Raw genomic sequence first — 19,147 nt, 5'->3', positions numbered from 1 at the left:
GCTCGGCAGGGCTGGCCTGGTTCTCCCTCCACTCACTAGAATGCACCGGCCTTAGGGGAAGAAGTGTAAGTGTACTGGGCCCGGATTTTATTTCTTCCATCGGCCCAGAGTCCGAAAGGCGCCGGAAGAGGAGCCCCGGGCGTTGGGAATCCTGGCTCGGTGCACGGTTCCCATCGCAGGCGTCGCCCGCTCGCCGGATTCCAAGAGCCTGGGGCGGGGCCTGCCGGGGCGGGGCCTGGGGCCGCGGCGCGGTTTCCCGGGTGACGGCCGCGGCGAAGAGGCGGGGCTAAGGCCTCCCTTCCCACTGGCGGCTCCTAGGGGCCGTGGCCGGGAGTTGCGGACTCCGAAGAGTCTGTCAGAAGCCGGGCAGGTGACTAGGGGCTGCGGGCAGGGTAATTCCAGCTGCAGGGGTCAGGGGCGGGGCCTGTGAGCCGGAGGATGGGGCTCAAGTGGGCGGGGGTGGGACCCGGGCGGGACCCTGGAGACGTGCGGAGCCCGAACCCGCTGTCCCACAGGTGTGAGCGGGCGGCAGTGGCGCGGGCCGGCCATGCCCCGGGACTTCTTGTCGCTGTGGGAGCTCGTGGAGGAGCACGTTCCGCTCCCGGAGCGCCCCGAAGTGAAGAGGGTTCTGGGGGAGGCGGCGGTGGACCTGAGCCTGGAGCTGCGGGCGGAGGTGGGGAGCGGCGAGTGGGCCACGCCCCAGGCTTGCCCACGACTGGGAGGTTTCCCGTCCGCTCCGGGTTTGTGGCGCCGCCCGGTGATCCTGAGGCCTTGGCGGGCCCCCATGCCTACCCGTGCCCTCTCTGGCCTGCCTACGCCCCACCTCTCACTCCCCCCACCCCTCCGTCGCCTCACCTGGCTGCCCAGTCGCGAAGTTTCCCAGCTCTCCTTGCAGGTGGCGATGCTGCGGGCACTGCTCCAAGAGGCTCGGTCCTCCCGAGTCCCTGGCTCCCACCCCATCTCTGACCCTGCCTCCCTTCTGGCCCCGCCGCCCCTCCTGCGGGAGCTCGTGCGCCAGGAACTCCGGCAGCTGCTCCAAGGTCTCCGCCACAAGGCCATCTGCGAGGGCAGGTGGGAGCCTCTGGCCTTGGTCCCCTCCCCAGACATCAGATGGGCTAGCCCGGCCCCTGACAGGGAGCGGCTGGCCCTCCTGTGGTTTCCTTTGGGTTCCCCTTCTGCAGGGACCAGGCGCAGGCTTGGGTCCAATATAGCCCCAGAGTCCTGCGCTTTGCCTTGGAGGAGCCCAGAAGTGATTTGCCAGAACAGGAAACGTTGCAGCTGAGAGCCACTGAGCCCAGGTAAAGTGGCAGTGGAAGAGGAGGGATCCGTCCCTTCTTGGCAAAGGGCCCAGCCAGCTGGTGGGCCCCCCTGGGCTCCAGGGAGGAGCTCCCAGTTGGGGGCTGGACAGTTTCACCACCACTTGTGATAGGGTTCAGCATAGGAGGGCTGTGGGAGCCCAGAGCAGACACCTGCCCATCCTGGGGGCAGGTAAGTCTTGCTGGAGAAAGTGCCTGTGCTGATCTGGGTTTCAGAGCGCAAGGAGCAGCTTCCCGGGGAGATGGGAGAGAGCAGAGCTTCGCAGGAAGCATGAGGTCAGGAGGCCGTGTCCAGGGGGCGGTTGTTCCTGGGGCCTAGAGCTCCATAGCGAGGTGAGGCGAGAGGGCCCCAGGCGGTGTTCACAGGAGTGAGGCCGCCCCAGAGCAGTGGCAGCAACTTCTCAGCCTAACCCTCTCGCAGCCCTGTGAAATGGGCCACATCCCGTTTTTGCAAGTGAGAAAACCAGAGGTCAGGCAGGAAGCACAAAGGCCAGCGTGCAGGTACAGTGAATTCGCTGCCACCCGCAACGCCTGCATCCCGTATCCGAGTGCCAGTTGGAGTCCCAGCTGTTCCGCTTCTGATCCAGCCTCCTCCTAATGCACCTGGGAAACCAGAGGTTGCTGCCACCCACGTGGGAGACCTGGATGGAGTTCCTGGCTCCTGGCTTCAGCCTGGCCCAAACCTGGTTGTTGCCATTTGGGAGGATGAACCAGTGGATGGAAGATATTCCCCCCCCCCCCCAGCTGTCTTTCTAAAGTCACTCTGCCTTTCGAATCATCTTAAAAAAAAAAAAAGTTACCCATTTGCCCAAGGTCACACGCAGTAAAGGATAGCAGAGCACATTTGCAAACCCACAGAACTGCTCTGTGCTATTATGTTGCCTTTGTGAGAAGAGACCAGAAATGATCTAGGAGAAGTAGGGTTTGTGTCCTGAAGGCCTGGGCGGGTGACATGGGCAGAGTGATGGTGACTTCATCTGCCAGCAGCAGTCACAGGGACATCAGCATCATCAAGGACCAGCTGAATGTGTGCAACATTGACCAAGTTGCTGCACACTTGAGGTGAGGCCCAGGGACTCCTGAGTGTATGCTGGTGGTGGATCTGGAGGTGCTGGAACCGAGAGGAGAAGGGAGGCGCCCGGGAGATGCGTGTACGGGAGGGGTCTCATCCCGACACTGGGTGGGGGTGGGGGTGGGGGCACAGCGGGTTTTAAGCAGGGCAGGGCAGTGCTGTGAGGGAGGACGGAGGCAGGAGAGTTGTAAGTCCAGGGCACCTGTGCGGGAGAGAGGGTGGTGCCTGCCAGGGTGGGAGCTGTGAGAGGGAGGTGGGTCAGGAGACTGCGGGAGCAGCACCCAGGCAACAGGGGGCACTGTGAGCTGAGGGGGCATTATGGGGGCTGCTGGTAAGGCTGGAGGTTGGGGCGTGTGCTGGGCTCCGCGGCCCTGTGGCCCTGGTTCTGGCTACGGTGATCTCGTGTCCCAGGGGCCTCCTGGAGGAGGAGTGTCGCAACTTGGAGAGAGAGATCCCCATCCTGCAGGTGAGCTGCAGCCCTGGGCCTCCCCCAGGTGCCCCGGCTGGGCATGGAGACCCCCACTTCTCACAGGCACACACGTGTGGGTGTGGGTAGGAGAGATCTGGAAGGCCAGCATCCAGCCCGCAACTTTAGGTTGACCTGCAGGATTTGCCCCAGGTCTTTGCCTCCTTCCCTGAGCCAAGTCTGGCACAAGCCCCACCACCACCTCGCCAAGCTGGGCTCCTTGGCAAGGCTGAGGGGGTTCCTGCGGGGCCCCGGCCCCCCAACACCTGCTCTCATGCTGGGGTCCTGAGCCCTTTGTCCCCGCAGCACTGCCTGGAAGAGGAGCTTGCGCGGGCCTGCCAGCCCTCCAAGGCAGCCCTGGAGCCCACCCTGGCAGGTGAGGCCCTGAGCAGGCCCTCCCCCGGCTCCCTGCCCTGCACCCCTCACACATGCTAGAAGAGGCGAGCCTGTGCCTCAGCTCCCTGTCTCTCTCAGAGCTAAAGGAACAGAAGAAGGCCATGGAACGGGAGCTGCAGCTCTCCCTGGAGCCTCCCCGAGTCTCCCCCAACCACAGGTAGACCAAAGCAAGTGGCCAGTGGGCAGAGTGGGCTGAGTGGTCGGGCTGCCAGCCCTCACCGTGACTCCTGCCTGTGCAGGCGGCTGTCCCCGGAGCCCTCCAGTCGGTGCCACGGGCCCTGTGCTCCGCTCCGCAGCGCTGGTGCTGGGGGCGTGCAGGCTGTGCCTCTCCAGGGTCACCTGCCCACGCCACCTCCGGAGCGCTGCCCACGACCCCGAGGCCAGGCCACCATCCGCCGCTGGGGACGGCAGCTTCAGTGCAGTCCCAGGCCGCAGCCAGCTTCCACACCAGTGTCCAGCGCAGCACCCCAGGCCTCAACCTGAAGGGCTGGCCACAGAGCAGCCTTCGGCTTGGGCCACACTGCCCCGACCGCTGCTGCTGCCCCCTAGCTGCCAGCGCCAGGTCGCGCTTCTCAGGAGCGCCCTCACCAAGCCCCCCCAGGCTGTTTGTGTGCCTGCTGGCCCTTGCCCCACCCCCACCACATCCCTGGTGCCCAGGCCTGCGTGGGATAGCCATCCTAACTGCCGTCACCTTTGGCCCTTCTCCCCTCAGGCCTCGGTGAAGGCCTGGCAGACAGAGGTCCCAGCCCAGCCCTGACTCCTGGCCCCCCAGGAGACCCGGACAAAGCACAGCAGCAGCCCAAGACAGGAATAGAAATTTCATTAAAACCTATGGACTTTAAAATCCTAGTGGTGCACGGTGGCGGGGTGGGGGCACCGTTATTGCTACGGAGGATTAGAGGCGGCTTGGCCGGGCTGTCACTGCACGGAGGACATGGAGGACGGACAGACGGACACTTTGGGGCCTGGGGCTCTGGCTCCGGAGAGGCATGGGGGCACACGAGCTGGGGCCATTTGGCACGTGAACAAGGGCAGCTCACCGGGGAGGGCTGGGCCTTCAGCCTGGGGGAGGGAGGAGGGCAAGGGGTGTTGTGCAGGTCCCCTTCCCCAGGGGTCTGGGCGCCAACCTCCTGCTGAGCAGCTCCCAGCCCTGCCCCCAGGAACAAGTGCTTTGGGCAGGCTGCTGGACCCTGGCCTCTGCTGGCTGGGCCTGACAGCCAGGCCTGGAGTGCGCGCCGAGAGCCCAGAGCAGCCGAGTGAGGTGCGAGCAGGCCTGGAAGACAGACTGGCCCCGGCTTGGGGCGAGGGGCGGCAACCACAGGTCATACAATGTTTACAAAAATAATTACACAGATACTGGGGGCTGGGCCATGGAGCCCAATGAGGAATGCCGTGCAGCCTGCAGCCCCTCGCCCGCTCCCATGGGAAAGCCCAGACTCGCCTGGGCAGAGGCTGGGGCTGGCTCGGAGGGCAGGAACACTGGTCACGAGGCCGGAGGCCCAAGGAAGGGGTGAGGTGGGGGGGCCACCCAGACCTCAGCTCAGAGCAGAGCGAGGGGGCTTCAGAGGCCATGGGAAGCCTGCCAGGCCTCTGGGGACCTGGCCTGAGACCCCCTCCAAAGTGCTTTGGCCCTCTACCCCCGGCAACTCTCCCATCGCCCCCTTCCCCCAGCTGCCGTCTTGGCATCCAAAGGACGTGTAAACACTGGGGACACGAGCACGAATGACCGCGCTATCAGTGGTGGCCAAGGTGACAGCAGCCGTCCTGGCCAGGGCGTGGCGGGGGCAGGCAGTGACACCTGTCCACAGCCTCCCCAGTCTCTGTGGTGGGAGCGCGGGGTGGGGGTGGGGCCACTCCCCTGGAATCTGCTCATATCCGGGAGTCCTGGAGGCGGCTGGAGCCGTTGCTGCCCACCATGGGGATCTGGGCCTTGTCTGGGTGTAGCGGCTGGACCTCGAACCCGTCTTCGGGAGAGGGGGTGATGGTGGGGGCATAGCGCCCAGTCCGGTGCTCCAGGAGGGCAGGGCCCCAGTCTCTGCTTGGCTTTGTGGCATTTTTCAGACGCTGCACGGGAGGCGGGCATGGAGCATGGAGCGGGGGCAGGGAGGGGGGAGGTCAGGTCTGAAGGGAGCCCTTCTGCCCCATCCATCCACCCTTCCTATTCCACGCGGCCGCCCAGCCTGCCCCCTGCCCTCACCTGGACGAGGGTGTCCCCATCCGTGCGGCAGAGCTGGAACAGGGCATAGAGCGGGATGCAGATGACCGAGGACAGAGCCATGAGGAAGCCGATGACCACTGCCCAGCCTGGGTACTGGTAGTGGTTGTAGGTGATTGGCTGGTACTGGATCACCGTGAAGATGAGAATGAACTGCAAGGGAGGTGGGGCGTGAGCAGGAGGCGCCCCCACCCCCCCACCCAGAGCCACTCTCAGGGCCCAGGCCGTCCCTCCTCGAAGCCCTCCTTCCTCTCCAAGCAGCATCTGGGGGCAGGGCAGAGACGACTGTCAACTCGAGGGCGCTGGGAGAAGCTAGGGCTCAGGGCATGGTGGGCAGGTGGGCACCGTGGAAGGGAAGAGGCCTGTTTTCACCATCGTCCTGAGCCGGCCAGAGAATGCTCAGTCAACAATATGACTTTATGAGCTTTATGACCTGTGGCTCCCTGCTGCCTACTGACGGGAAAGCCAGCTCCCTGGCCTCTCGGCTTTCCACCGGGCAATGCGGAAAGACGCAGGGAGTTTTCCACGTCACTCCTGCTCGGCGCTCAGTCACTCCCAGCGTTCCCTACCCTCTGTTTATTCGGGGGAAACATCCTCTTGTGTTCCTGTCAAAGCCTGTGCCACGGCCACCTCCTCCTGAAAGCCCCTCTAGGTTTCCCCTTTTGGCTCTCAGCTCCCCCGGCACTTCCCTTCCTCGGCCCCTAGAACTGCTTTGTCTCCTGTTTCCCACAGGCCAGGCAGCTCCCAGCACCACGTGCACTCTGGGCCTCCAGCGCCCGGCACAGTGTCCCCACGTTCCCATTTGTTGACTTGAACTGACTTGTAGGAGAGGGAGAGGAGAGGGCCCTGCCTGCCTGTGGCTGCGCAGAGTGACCTGCGGCCCGTAGAGGCCCTGGATGGAAGTGGTGCCTGTCAGACCACTAGGGAAAGAGACGAGTGAGATGGGGAATAAAATCTGCAGCCGGGGCAGTGTCGTGGCACAGAGGGGGAAGCCTCTTCTTGGGAGACACGCATCCCATATGGGAGTGCCAGTCCGAGACCTGGCTGTTCCAGCTTCCTGGAAGGGCAGCGGATGATGGCTCAAGTGCTTGGACCCCTGTTAGTTCCAGAATCCTGGCTTCAGCCTGGCCCAACTCTGGCCGTGTGGGCATTTGGGGGAATACACCAGTATATGAAAGATCTTTCTTTCTGTTTGTCTTTATCTCTCTCTTTTGCTCTGCCTTTCAAGTAGATGAAAATAAATAAACACTTAAAAAAAATTAGCTAAAACCTGCAGCTGCAGCAATAAAAGAGGCAAAGGGAAGCAGAGACCGGGCAGGGGGTCGGCACCCTGAGAGGGCCTGGCTGTGTGTGCCTGGGCTTGCCGAGCCTTCAGCTGTGTCCTTCTGTCTTCCTTAGGGGCAAATCCTAGAAGGCATGGCCCTTGTCTAACTGGGATGCTGCCCATAGTGGGAGCTTTATGACCAGGTTCCTGAATGGGGTGGACCCTGACTGAGGTGTGGGCAGAGCGCTTAGCTGAGCTGAAGGAAGGATGGAGTTTGTCCTAAAGAGCCCTGCAGGGATGGGACACAGGACAGGGCCGGCGCTGTGTTGAGGAGAGCGAAGCCGCTGCCTGTGATGCCGGCATCCTGTATCAGAGCCTCGGTGGAGTCCCAGCTGCTCTGCCTCCCATACAGCTCCCTGCTACTGCCCCTGGGAAAGCAGCGGAAAACAGCTCAAGTGCTTGGGCCCCTGCTACCCATGCAGGAGACCTGGATGGAATTCTGCCCTTTTTTTTTTTTTTTAAAGATTTATTTATTTGAAAGGCAGTGTGACAGAGACAGAGAGAGACAGAAAGAGAGAGAAAGACTTTTCCAGCCACTCCCCAAATGGCTACAAAGGCTGGGGTGGGGCAAGGCCGGGCCAAAGCAAGGAGCCTAGAGCTTCATCCATGCTTGTCAACTGCAGCTGGTTTTCCAGGCACATTAGCAGAGAGCTGGCTCAGAAGTGGAGCAGCTCGGACACAAACCACCATATAGGATGCCAGCACTGCAGGCAGCGGCTGAACCCACAGCACCACAATACTGCCCTGCTGCCCTTCAAATAGGTAAAATAAATCTTTAAAAAAAAATGATAACATGACAGTGCAGAAACAGAAGTGTCCCCATTGCCTGGCGCCCTCCCCTGCAGGTAGCCGCAGCCTGGCTTCCCTGGGCACAGACAAGGCCTTGCCCATTTTGCCTCCATCTCCTGAGGACCCCAGACCCAGGCCGAGCTGACTCTGCCAACCCTTCTGATGGCCGTCCTTCCTGTCCCCTGCTGTGGCAGGTGCCCCAGGTCTGTCCCCAGGGCAGCAGTGTGCTCTGAGTGCCAGGAGCACCCCCTGTAGCTGCGGAGGCTGAGCTCCTCACCCCACTGCAGGCCAGGGCCCCCCCCCGCCCTCGCTGACCTCCCACCCCTGTTTCAAAGCTGGGCCGGTGGCCAGAGCTGGTGCCTGGGCCAGGCCGGGGGATACCCCACACCCTCTGTGCCGGAGGCCCCTGTCCTACAAGTGCCCTCTTTTGTAGAAACACGAGCCGGCGAGGACATCCAGGGCTACACTCTGCAGTGGACCACTCAGGTGGCCCTGCTTGTACCATCAAATCCCCCCAAACAAAACGAAGCAAAATCAGATGATTTTTAGCCTGCTTTCCTCAGGGTGGTTCCCAGGGCAACCCTGGCCCCCAGCAGCTCCAGCCGGGCCACCTGCTCTGAATTGGGGCTCTGCTGCTTATTAGCTGTGTGGTCAGTGACTTAACAGCCCCGTGCCTCAGTTTCCTCATCTGCAAAATGGAGGCAGTTATACCTCGGAGAGTTGCGTCACATACGTTAATACACAAATAGTGCAAAAAGTGCCCAGGTCCCTGCATGGGGGGATTCCTTCCACTGATTTAGCTGCAGCTGAAGCCGGGAACTCCCTCCCACCCCTGCGGCACTGCCCCCATGATAGCTGGCATCTGACTCCTAGCATCTTCGGGTCTGGGGTGGCCCAGCCCTCGCGCTCACACCACATCCACCAGCTCATGGCACAACTCCTCTGTGAGGGGCTGGGGGCAGCACAGGGAGCTGGACAGTGACAAACGCAAACTGGTCATGCCTGGCGAGGGGGAGGCCCGGCTCCCCACGATGCTACCAGCTGCTCCCACCCCAGGGCCTGGAAAGGTGGGACTCAACACTCCCTAATGCAAGGCCAGGGCCTGCGAATCTGAGGGTCACATGCCTGTCTGGCTCTGTCCAACTGGCTCCCTCGCAAAGGCCAGCTGGGGGCGCTCCTGCTCTCCCTGCACGGGGTCCCCAGGGAAGGCCACTGGGAAACTTACGAAGATGATGGCTGGAGAGACAAAGCGCCAGCAGATCTGGAAGAAGAGGGGCGGTGGGAATCCCAGCATCATCTGGATGTCCTGGAAGTAGTTGCGGTGCCCTGGACGAGAGGGTGAGTCAGCGGGCCCCCGCAGGCCAGCGGGGGAGGCCAGGGCAGGCACAGGGCAGGCCACGGCACTCACCGTAGATGTACATGATGGACACGCACATGATGCAGGAGATGACCACCAGGGAGAAGCTGGCTGCATAGTTGTCCATCAGCAGCAGCCAGTAGATTCCTGCCTGTGAGCCGGAGAGAGCTGAGCTGGGGCCCATGGCCAAGCTCCCCGCCGCGCACCCCGGCACGTCCGGCCCAGCCTTTCCCTCCTGTGGCTCTCACCTGGCTGGTGAGGGGGATGCCCAGCAGGAAGCCAGCCAAAGCCACGCCCAACGTCACGTAGGTCTTCTTCTGCAGGATCCACTCATTCCCCACCTCGTCCACGATGGCCGTGACCAACGTCTCCAGGAGGCAGAACTGCAAGAAAACGGCCATTAGCGCAGAGGCTGGCCTCCGGGCCTGCCGCCTCCCTCCTGCAGCCACAGGGCCAGGTCCTGCGCTCGTACCTGAGTGCCCAGCCCCAGCAAGATGAGCATGAAGAAGAAGAGCAAAGACCACAGCGGGGAGATGGGCAGCAGCGTCAGCGCCTCAGGGTAAGCCACGAAGGCCAGGCCGGGGCCGTGGTCGGCCACGCGGGACACGTCCACGCCCAGGTGGTTGGCCATGAAGCCGAGGATGGAGAAAATGACAAAGCCGGCGTAGACGCTGGTGGCACAGTTAGTGATGCTGATGATGACGCTGTCCCTGGGGGGGAGGCCAGAGAAGACGGAGAGACCGGGAAAGTTGGAGGAGCAAGGGGGCGCCAGCTCCTTTTCTGGTCTGCTCTGGGCCCTTTGAATGAGCCTGAGACAATGGAGGCCCCAGCCACCCCGAGACGTCACTGCCCCTACGCCTCTGCTCTCCCCCGCCAGCCTCTGCCCTGCCCATGCTCCAGACCCAGCAATCCCCAGGACTGTAAGGCCAAGGGCGGAATGGGAGGGCTCTCTCTGGTGGGCCAGGAGGCTGCTGCCGGAGCCTGGTGGGGCTGGGGGTGGCGTCGGGGCTGGCAGGGGCCCTCACCGGTAGCAGTTGTTGTGGAACTTGTTGTAGGAAGCCATGGTGATGAGCCCGCCCCACGCGCAGCCCAGGGAGTAGAAGATCTGAGAGGCGGCATCACCCCACACCTGCAGGCAGGGAGGGCACGGCGGGGCTGAGGTCAGAGACAAGGGGCGGGGCCTTCCCCACCCCGCCCCACTTAGGCCCCACCACCCACCTAGGCCCCGCCCCCACCCCTCCATGTCCCACCTTGGCCTCCAGGATCTTGTCCCACTGTGGGGTCAGGTAGTACATGATGCCCGTGAAGGCTCCTTCCAGGGTCACTCCGCGGACAAACAGGATGGTGAGAACCACGTAGGGGAAGGTGGCCGTGAAGTACACCACCTGGGGGCACACGGCTCCATGGACCCTCTGGCCTGCCCTGGGCACCGCCACCCTTCTGTCCCTCAGGCATCTCCCTGGCCATCCCACAACCCAGCGAGGGGATGCAGGGCCTTCCTGGACAGGCACAGACCCTGCCCAGGGCAGGGGTGGGGGTGGGGGGACAGGTACTTGCTTTTCCTGAAGACTTGACTCCTCGGATGAGGCAGAGGAAAACGACCACCCAGGAGACACCGAGACAGCCAAGCAGGGGCAGCCGGACCTCCCCAAAGTTTCCGATGTCATCGGACAGCTTCAGCACGTAGAGCCTGGGGATGGAGACCCTGCCACTGAGGGCCAGAGCCCCAGGGGACCACGCCCCCCTCTGGCAGGAGCTCCAGCAGCCAGCTTGTGTGAGATGCCCCCTGCACTCCCACCCCCACGCTCATACGGCTCCACTGCCCTGCAGGCTCTCCCAGGACCTGCAAGGTGCCCCGAGGCCACACCCAGGAGCCTCTTGGATCAGCCTCTCTTGGCCTGCCCTCAGTCCTTGCTTGTGCATTTCTGCTCTCTCACCATCCTACAGCAGCTGCCTCCTCCAGGAAGCCATGTGGGAGCATTTCATTGGAAGAGATGGGGGAGGCAGCAGGGGCTGAGGAAAGACTGGGGATCCCACTGGCTCCTTATGCAATACCAGCTGTGCTCCCAACCCACCAGGCATCTGTGTGCCAGGCTCTGCGCTGGGTGCTGGCCACCCAGACCTGCAGCCAGCAGCTCTGGGAGGAAGGGCGAGGTGCAGGTGCTAGGAGGGGCGTCTGGATTGCACTGGGAGTCGCGTGGACAGAAGGTGCCAGAGAGAGCGGAGGCTTGAGCTGAGGTTTGTGGACTGGGGGCCAGCTGGGTGCAGGGGAGTGAAGGGCGAGCCAGGCCATGGGTGCAGGATGCAGCAGGGCAGGGGGGCCGGGAAAGAGCACATCAGGCTGGAGCGCAGGGGCAGCGAGATCGGGTGAGGGGCGGGCCGGAGGGTGATGGAGGCCGCGGAGGGTTCTGTGTTTTGTCTTCACTGTGCACGTGTGTGGGGTGCAGGGTGACAATTCAATACGTGTACTCAGCAGCCAACGAGCACATCAGGCTAGTTAGCACTTCCATCTTCTTAAATATTAAAAAATCTTGGCCGGCGCCGCGACTCAATAGGCTAATCTTCCACCTTGCGGCGCCGGAACACCAGGTTCTAGTCCCGGTCGGGACGCCGGATTCTGTCCTGGTTGCCCCTCTTCCAGGCCAGCTCTCTGCTGTGGCCCAGGAAGGCAGTGGAGGATGGCCCAAGTGCTTGGCCCTGCACCCCATGGGAGACCAGGAGAGGCACCTGGCTCCTGGCTTCAGATCAGCGTGGTGCGCCGGCGCAGCGCGCCAGCCGTGGTGGCCATTGGAGGGTGAACCAACGGCAAAGGAAGACATTTCTCTCTGTCTCTCTCTCTCACTATCCATTCTGCCTGTCAAATAAATAAATAAATAAATAAATAAATAAATATCTGATTCCCACCTGATTGCATGTGTTGCGGAGGGCAGTGTATGCAACATGCACCCATTGGCCACAGCGACTCGCGTTTCCTAACGCTTCCCGCCACTTGCGGCTGCTTGGTGTTTGGAGCCCTCTGCTCAGCGCCTCCCCAGGGCTCCCATCTCTCACGAGAGACGCGAAGCCCTCCCGCGGGCTTCAGGCCCCGTGTGACCCCTCCCCCGCCATCTCTCGCAGCTCCTCTCTCCTATCTGCCCCATGCCCGCTGCACGCCACAGCACCGGCCTCCTGCTCCTTAGGCGTTTGCTGTTCCCTCTGTCTGGGGGGTCTTTTGCCCGATAGCCCCCTGCACACATGGGTGTGACCTGTGAGCCACACCAGGCCTCAGGCTGGGTTGAATGCCCCGCCACGACTGCCTTGCAATCTTGTTGTTGTTGTTGACACACACACACACACACACACACAGATGCTATCTGCTGGACTGGGTCAGGGTGTGGAGCCAGGAGCCAGGAACTCACTTCCAGTCTCCCACAGGCTGGCAGGAACCCAGTACCTTGAGCCATTGCTGCTGCCCCCCAGGGTCTCCAGTGGGTGGGAAAATGGAGTCCGGAGCCGGAGTCCAATATGAGACCCAGGGGTTCCAACATGGGACGCAGGCGTCTTAACCACTAGGCTGAACTCCCACTCCTGACCATCTGGTGTGTTTGAACAAGGGGCTCTGTGTTTTTCATTTGCACTGGCTCCTACCAATTATGTAGCTGGGCGTGTCCACATGACTCCCTCTCTCCTCACTGCCTTCAGGGCTTGAGACACACGTCTTCTTCTCCAGTGGGGCCTTCTTTGGCTCCACTGCTTAAAATTGTGGGCCTGGGGGCGGGCGCCGTGGTGAAGCAGGTTAAAGCCACAGCCTGCAGAACCAGCATCCCCTGTGGGCGCTGCTTCAAGTTCCAACTACTCTACTTCCCATTCAACTCCCTGCTAATGTACCTGGGAGAGCAGCAGCAGATGGCCCAAGCGCGAGGGCCCCTGTACCCGCATGGAAGACCTGGAAAAAGCTCCCTGGCTTCAGATTGGCCCAGCCCCACCTGCTGCAGCCATTTGGAGCGTGGGCTGACAGATGGAAGACCTCGCTCTCTGTCTCTCCTTCTCGCTCTCGCTCTCTCTGTAACTTTGCCTTTCAGATAAATAAATCTTGGGTAAAAAAAAAAAAAAAAAAAAAAAAAAAAAAAGCTGCAAGCCTGCCCCAGGCCAGCACTGCTCACCCTTCCCTGCTGTATTGTCCTCCTGGCATGCTGTGTCTTTGCCCTGCTTATTTTGTCTGGCAGCTGTTCCCCACCGGGCCAGGAGGTTTTGTCTATTTTGGTCACTGCTGTATCCCCCAGTGCCTGGCACAGACAGGCAGGCAATAAATACTTGTTGAATGAATGGACGAACATTGTGTTAAACAGATCAGGCTGCCAAAGAGGAGAACCTGGAGGGAGACCGGTTGGATTGTTGCAAGAGCCCAGGCTCGAAGTGATGAGCAAGAAACAAAGCATCGAGCTTCAGTTTCTCCATCTGTAGAATGGGGTCACAGCACCGGCTGGGGATACTCTGTGATCAATGTAGGCTCCACCCAGGCTCCCTTCTCTGCCCCCTCTCAGCATAGCTCCCATTCACAGGCCAGGCTCTGGCATTCTCTTCCCAAGTCCATTCTCAAACCTCAGGGCAACACTGATGACATGGTGGTCTGGAGCCTCTGGGGTAACGGCAGTACTGGCGGTTGGTGTCTGCTTGTCCAGCCTGCCAGTCAACTGACAAACCCTAGGGTAGCCCCATCTGAGCCGGGCATCGTGGCCCCTCAGGCCGCCCTTCACGCTATGGCCAGCAGAGGGCGCCATCTCCCCTCAGCTGCCACTGCCAGTCATTCTCCCAGAAGCAGAGCTGGGCTCCCTCAGTAGATGGGGACCCAGCAGACAGAGTGGGCAGAGAAGTTCAGGACCCAGGGGACTCCTGGGGGGAGGCTGCCGTCCCCTTCAGCAGAGCTTCCAGTCTTTGTCCTTTGTGGCACCCAAAGGAAAAACGATCTATTGGCCTGCTGAGGTGAGCAGATGAAGCCACACACAGCTGAAGGCAGCTGGCCCTGGGGCTCCGGGCTGGGGACCCCTACTCGGGGCACATCGGGAAGGGCTCCCCTCCCCGTGCCCACTGCCACTGCTTGGAGGGCCTTTACTCCAGGTATCAGCATTCAAAGTAAGGGATCCATTGTTTAAAGACATTTTGCAACCTTGCCTAATTCTACAAGCTAAACTGGCAGTGTCCCAGCTGTTGGTGCAGGGCCACAGTTGACAACACTGGGGACTGAAGAGTTTAGAAAGCTGGCCTGGGAACCAAAGAATGGATTTTAGCCTTATTTTTATGGCACTTATTTAGTTTTTTCTCTTGCTTTGGTTTTGGACCATGTGCTTTTGAGATCAAACAATTAACCTAAGAACTCTGGGAACTCAACGTATTTACGAGTTGGCTCTTGATACATGACCTCTCTGGAATTATTCTGCCTCTTCTTCTTCTTCTTCTTCTTTTTTTTTTTTTTTTTAAGATTCGAGCTGGGACTCGAATGGACTCTCTGACACTGGGCACCAGCATCGTAGATGATGACTTGACCCCTGCGCCGCAGTGCCGGCACTCGTTTGTATTTCTCCATTCATATCTTATCTTCCCAGGCAGATGGGTCTCTGTGCGTCTCCAGCAGTGGCTGTGGCTGTCACCAAACACACACCACTGTTCTTAGTGATTTATGCGGCACTGCCGCATCTGTCTTTATAACAAGGGGGTGGGCATTGGAGCCACTCTGGCTGCTGGATGGACAGCTGACCCTGGGGTCTGGTGGGCTCCTGAGGCCACAAAGCTGTAAGTGGAAAAGCCAAGTTCCGGGAGAGGTCTGTGTGACTGCAGGGCCTCATTGAAGACACTGGGACAGGGGGGCAGCTGGGATCTGAGTCCTACCACCAGGAGAAGGCCTGGCGGCAGGAGGGAGAGCAGCGCGGAGGCCAGCGGAGGAGACAGTGCAGGGGGTGCGCGGGAGGACTGGCAGCGGGACGGTGAGCCAGAGGCAGCTCTGGCCTCAGAAGTCTGCCCTTCCAGCTGCTCTCGCCTTCGAAGAGTCTTCCTTGGGCCTGCTTTCCTCGATTGTGAAACAGTGACCTTAAAATAGCACCTGCTTAAGCTAGCTCACAAGGTTGTTGTGGGGCTCAGTGACTTCGCGCAGCCTTGTGAAAGGGTTGCTGGAGTATGGGCTCAGACCTCAGCACCATCCGCTTGGCACCAGGCAACAGCAAGCCCAACTGGCCCTGTGCACACATGGCTGCCAGCTCCTGAACCTCTGAGCGTCCATCTTTGCCTCTGGAAACAGGACAACGACATCTGCTGAGATAATATGCCATGCACATAGTAGGTGCTCAAGAAATTAGGCGTCCCTGTGGGGCGCTCACTCCTCCTCCACCTGCGTTGTTCAAGCCCCTCTGGGCGGCTCTCCTAAGAGTCATTTCTCAGACTCCCCAGCAGGGGGCAGCAGGGAACCGTTCTGCAGGGACGGTGTCCCTCTGGGGCAGGGCTGGTGAGCAAACCTGGCCCCAGTCCCTGCTAGAGAGCAGAGCTCAGCTGGCTGCCCAGTGGGGCCCCGGATTTATTTAAAGAGTATCCCCCTGAATCCACTGGATAAAGCGTCTGGGTTTTTCCCAAGGTGGTCCCGTAGGGCTGGAAGTCCCAGGCATTCCGCACCCTCTCCCCCATGGAGCACCACTGGCACATCTGGGAGTGGGTGGGCGAGACTGTGCCTCCGGGAGTTTCCAGGAAGGTTCCCCATCTCCAGCCTAGATCAAGCTGCCCAGCACACACCGTGCCACACACGTAGGAAAACACCGACGTGGGCAGTGCCCTGCCCACTTCCCCTGCTGTCCATGAGCTCAATCCAGGAAGGCAAGGTCTGTGGGCGGCTCACTCCCCACTCTGTCTCCCCCTGAGGACAGCTCCATGCCTAATGGGTGCTCAAGGCATGACCCGCCCCGCCCAGGGTGCCTGTCCCTCACTGGGAAGCAGCGGCCCTGAGTGCTGGTGGCTGTGCCGCAGCCTCCTGGCCCAGGAAGCTGAGTCTTTCAGGGTCTGAGCACTCAGGACTGCACCTGCTGTGCTTCCAAGCAGCCCAGGGCCTGCCCCTTCGGCCTGGTGCATCACACAGTGGAGAAAGCCGCGAACGCTTCTCCTGGCACTGGAAGCCCTGGACCAAATTGTGCTGGCCAGCACCTCCTGCCCTCTACCTCAGGGTCCCGCCTGTTCCCATGCCAGCTCTGCTTTGCCACCCCCTACCCCGGCCTCTGCTCACCTGCTCACGCCTCTCCCTGTCCTGCGCGTCCCCCTGCCCCTTTTCTGACAAGCCCTGCTTTCTCCTCTTGCCACCGGCATCCCCTTTAGAACCAACTGGTGCCGTGTGGTGCCCTCCCCACCGCCCCCCCCCCCCCGCTCACACCTGCACTGAGACACCTGCTCCGTCTCCCCCGTGCACTGAGCTCCTCTGGGCAGGGGCTCTGGCCGGCTGTGGGCACACAGGGCCTGGCAGAGCGGCGGCTGGCGTCAGCGTGTGCGGAATGACTGAGCAAGACCTACCGTAGCCCTGCACCCACGGCTCCCCAGCGGGGCGTGGGAACTGCCTCCAGGAAGTCCTGCTGCGCCCTCGGCCCACCAGCGGGGACAAGGTGTTCCGGAGCACCTCCAGCCCCAGCTTCCCTGGGAAGCTTCCCTGGGACTCCAGGTTCTTTGCCATCTCTGCACAGAGTGTACCAGGCAGTCTTGGCCACGGCACCCCTGGCTCTGGAAACTTCCGTGGCTCCCTGAGTCCCATAGCACCAAGTCCCAGCCTTGTTCTCCTGTGCCCCCTGTGAAGGCAGGTCCCCTCCCAGGCTGCCTCACAGCCCCCATACCTGGTACTCCTGGCCGAGAAGTCTGTCCTAAGCTGTGGGACCATTCCCTACACTTCCAGGCCCCAGGGCCTTTGCTCACTCTGTTCTCACCTCCCCCTGCTTCTCCTCTGGACCAGCCAGTTCTCTGGAGCCCTCCCTCGCCTCTGCTGGGCGAGGACTTCCCATTGCAACCCACCCCCTGTCTTCCACTGCTGTCTGTGGCAGCTTCTCGTGACCTCTGCATCACCTCGGAGCCTGGCCAAGGGCCACATGTGCGGCAGCAGCACCCTATGGGGTCCACATGGGGTCTTCCATGGGGACGCCAGGCTCGCCTCACCCCTGGCCCATTGGGTGCCTCACCTCCAGTACTCCTCGCTGGGGCTGGTCCTCTGCAGGCTGTGGTTGAGCAGGCGGGAGAGGTTGCCGGGCAGGGTGGCGGGCCGGGAGCCGTTGGTGAAATTGGAGGCGTCCAGCACCCCGGCGCAGTCGGGCGTATTCCAGGGGTTACTGCAGTAGGCCCAGGGCAGCACGTGCGTCATGGAGGAGAAGAAGTAGTAGAAGGCGATGCAGATGACCACGTTGTAGTAGATGCCGATATAGGTGGACACCACCATCATGCCGTAGCCCACGCCTGGAGGGGGAGGCACTGGTCAGCGCTGTGGGGGGAGGGGTAGGGGAGGAGCCTCACACATCCTGCAGAAGGAGGTGAGGTTAACGGTGTCTCGGGGCCCAAGGGACTGGCTTTCTTTTTAAAAGGATTTACTTATTTACAGAGAGAGAGGGAGAGTGGGAGAGAAAGAGGGATCTCCCATCCACTGGCTCATTCCTCAAATGCCTGCAACAGTCAGGTTTAGGCCAGGCTGAAGCCAGGAGCCAGGAACTCCATCGGGGTCTTCCGTGTGGATGGCAGGGACCCAAGTGCTTGGGCCATCTTCCGAGCCTCCCGGATCCATTATCAGGGAGCTGGACAGGAAGTGGAGGAGCTGGGACTCGAACGGATGCTCTGAGATGCCGGCATCCCAAGCAGCCGCTGGATCCGCTACACCACAACGCCCACCCCAAGGGCAGGCTTTGATGGAGGGCAGCAGGAGGGACAGGTTGAGGCTTCAGCAGGGATTTAAGCTGGGGACACGTGGTAGGAGGGGGGTGTGGAGGCCAAGCAAACACGCATCCCAGCATGCATCCACGGCTCGGGTCAGCCCCCGGGCTCCACGGGGGTCGGCGGTGTTTGTACAGATGGATGAGCGGCACAGCACCCAGAGGCCTGTGCGCATGCGCGCCCCACCCAGGCCTCACCTTTGAACATGGGGCTGATCCTCCAGACCCCCAGGCAGCCCTGGCTTGCAAACTGGCCGAAGGACAGCTCCATGAAGAAGAGAGGGATCCCGCAGAATATCAGCATGACGAAGTAGGGGAACATGAAGGCGCCTGGCGGGCAGGGAGAGTGTGGCTCAGGGGCGCCTGGGGCTCCGCACCGCACGGGAAAACCTTCAGGACTGGGTGGGACCTGAGGAGGAGGGTGCCAGGCCTCGAGCAGGAGCCCGCGTCCCAGGCACCCGCTCTGCCTAGCGGCCTTTGAACTTGACAGAGGTGCCCGGGGAGTCTGCTTTGAGCAGAATCCAGGCCCCAGAGCCAGCATGTTGGGTGGGATTGGATGGCTTAGCCCAGCGATTTCATAAAACCGGGATCCTCATGTGTCCCTGAGCCATGTGGCGGAGAACTGAAACACAGGGCTGGAACAGGGAGCCCTGGGAAGTTGGGGTGCATTTCTCCCCCTCTCCTCACCTCAGAGGAGCAGGCTGGCAGGGCCAGGCTCCAACAACAATTCGCCAGGGTTGGGGGAGGTCTGTGCCTTAGGCAAAGGGTACCTCCGCCAGGGATGGGGTGAAGGAGACCAGGGCCAGAGGCCAGCCAGGGAGAGGGTGGTCCAGGCCCTGGTGGGTGGGCTCTACCGAGTGGGTGGTCCCTGCCCTGTGCCCGCTGGGTACCTCCCCCGTTGCGATAGCAGAGGTATGGGAAGCGCCAGACATTGCCCAGGCCCACGGCATAGCCCACGCTCGTCAGTACAAACTCGATCTGGTTGCCCCAGTTGCCCCGTTTGAGGTTCTGGTCCCTCTTGGTGGCCTCGCTGGGCACAGCACCATTCTGTGGGGGACAGGAGAGAAGCCACCATCAGCAAGGCATTTGTGCTCCGTGCCTGACCCTCGGGGCCTCCCCCAGTGGGGACACCATGGACCCTGCAAGCCCCCACCCCCAGGCTTCCCCTCTGCTGGCAGGAGCTGCAGGCAGGCCTGGCACAGGATGGGAGACGGGAGGAGCAGCTGCCAGAGGGCGCCAAGCAGAGCTCCCTCCCAGGCCCCGGGCTCCCAGGGGCCAGGTGCACCAGACCACCTGAGGG

The 19,147-nt window shown here is 61.6% G+C and overlaps 2 protein-coding genes across 13 annotated transcripts in view; one reads left to right on the top strand and one right to left on the bottom strand.

Moving 5' to 3' along the window:
• Positions 1-46: 46 nt before the first annotated feature.
• CCDC24 (coiled-coil domain containing 24) lies at positions 47-3,868 on the top strand. 2 transcript variants are annotated; one of them, XM_008265377.4, is made up of 10 exons: positions 47-370; positions 516-673; positions 896-1,071; positions 1,182-1,298; positions 1,533-1,592; positions 2,304-2,378; positions 2,800-2,854; positions 3,161-3,230; positions 3,329-3,407; positions 3,490-3,868. In XM_008265377.4, exons 2-10 carry the CDS (start codon positions 548-550, stop codon positions 3,731-3,733), a joined length of 1,002 nt encoding a protein of 333 aa, XP_008263599.1. In that variant the 5' UTR covers positions 47-370; positions 516-547; the 3' UTR covers positions 3,734-3,868. The 2 variants fall into 2 exon arrangements, with proteins under 2 accessions (XP_008263599.1, XP_051712521.1); XM_051856561.3 differs by lacking the exon at positions 1,533-1,592.
• A 185-nt stretch (positions 3,869-4,053) lies between these two features.
• SLC6A9 (solute carrier family 6 member 9) overlaps positions 4,054-19,147 on the bottom strand; it is a 35,084-nt gene continuing 19,990 nt past the window's right edge. For 9 of the 11 annotated variants that reach the window (XM_017346366.4, XM_017346367.4, XM_089337416.1 and 6 more), the window contains 12 exons: positions 18,738-18,894; positions 18,046-18,177; positions 17,110-17,380; positions 10,493-10,625; positions 10,186-10,320; positions 9,961-10,064; positions 9,408-9,645; positions 9,184-9,318; positions 8,987-9,086; positions 8,804-8,904; positions 5,448-5,618; positions 4,054-5,314 (listed from right to left, as the gene is read on the bottom strand). In XM_017346366.4, coding sequence (XP_017201855.1) covers positions 5,120-5,314; positions 5,448-5,618; positions 8,804-8,904; positions 8,987-9,086; positions 9,184-9,318; positions 9,408-9,645; positions 9,961-10,064; positions 10,186-10,320; positions 10,493-10,625; positions 17,110-17,380; positions 18,046-18,177; positions 18,738-18,894 — 1,872 coding nt within the window. In that variant the 3' untranslated portion in view covers positions 4,054-5,119. The remainder of the gene's footprint in view (positions 5,315-5,447; positions 5,619-8,803; positions 8,905-8,986; positions 9,087-9,183; positions 9,319-9,407; positions 9,646-9,960; positions 10,065-10,185; positions 10,321-10,492; positions 10,626-17,109; positions 17,381-18,045; positions 18,178-18,737; positions 18,895-19,147) is intronic. The other 2 variants (XM_017346368.4, XM_017346369.4) reach the window with 2 other exon arrangements.

This window comes from Oryctolagus cuniculus, chromosome 7 (genome assembly GCF_051225735.1).
Source record: "Oryctolagus cuniculus isolate XC-2025 breed Fujian yellow rabbit chromosome 7, ASM5122573v1, whole genome shotgun sequence".
NCBI lineage: Eukaryota > Metazoa > Chordata > Mammalia > Lagomorpha > Leporidae > Oryctolagus > Oryctolagus cuniculus.
The sequence above is the reverse complement of the archived record's forward strand: the minus strand, read 5'-3'. Positions and strand labels throughout refer to the sequence as shown.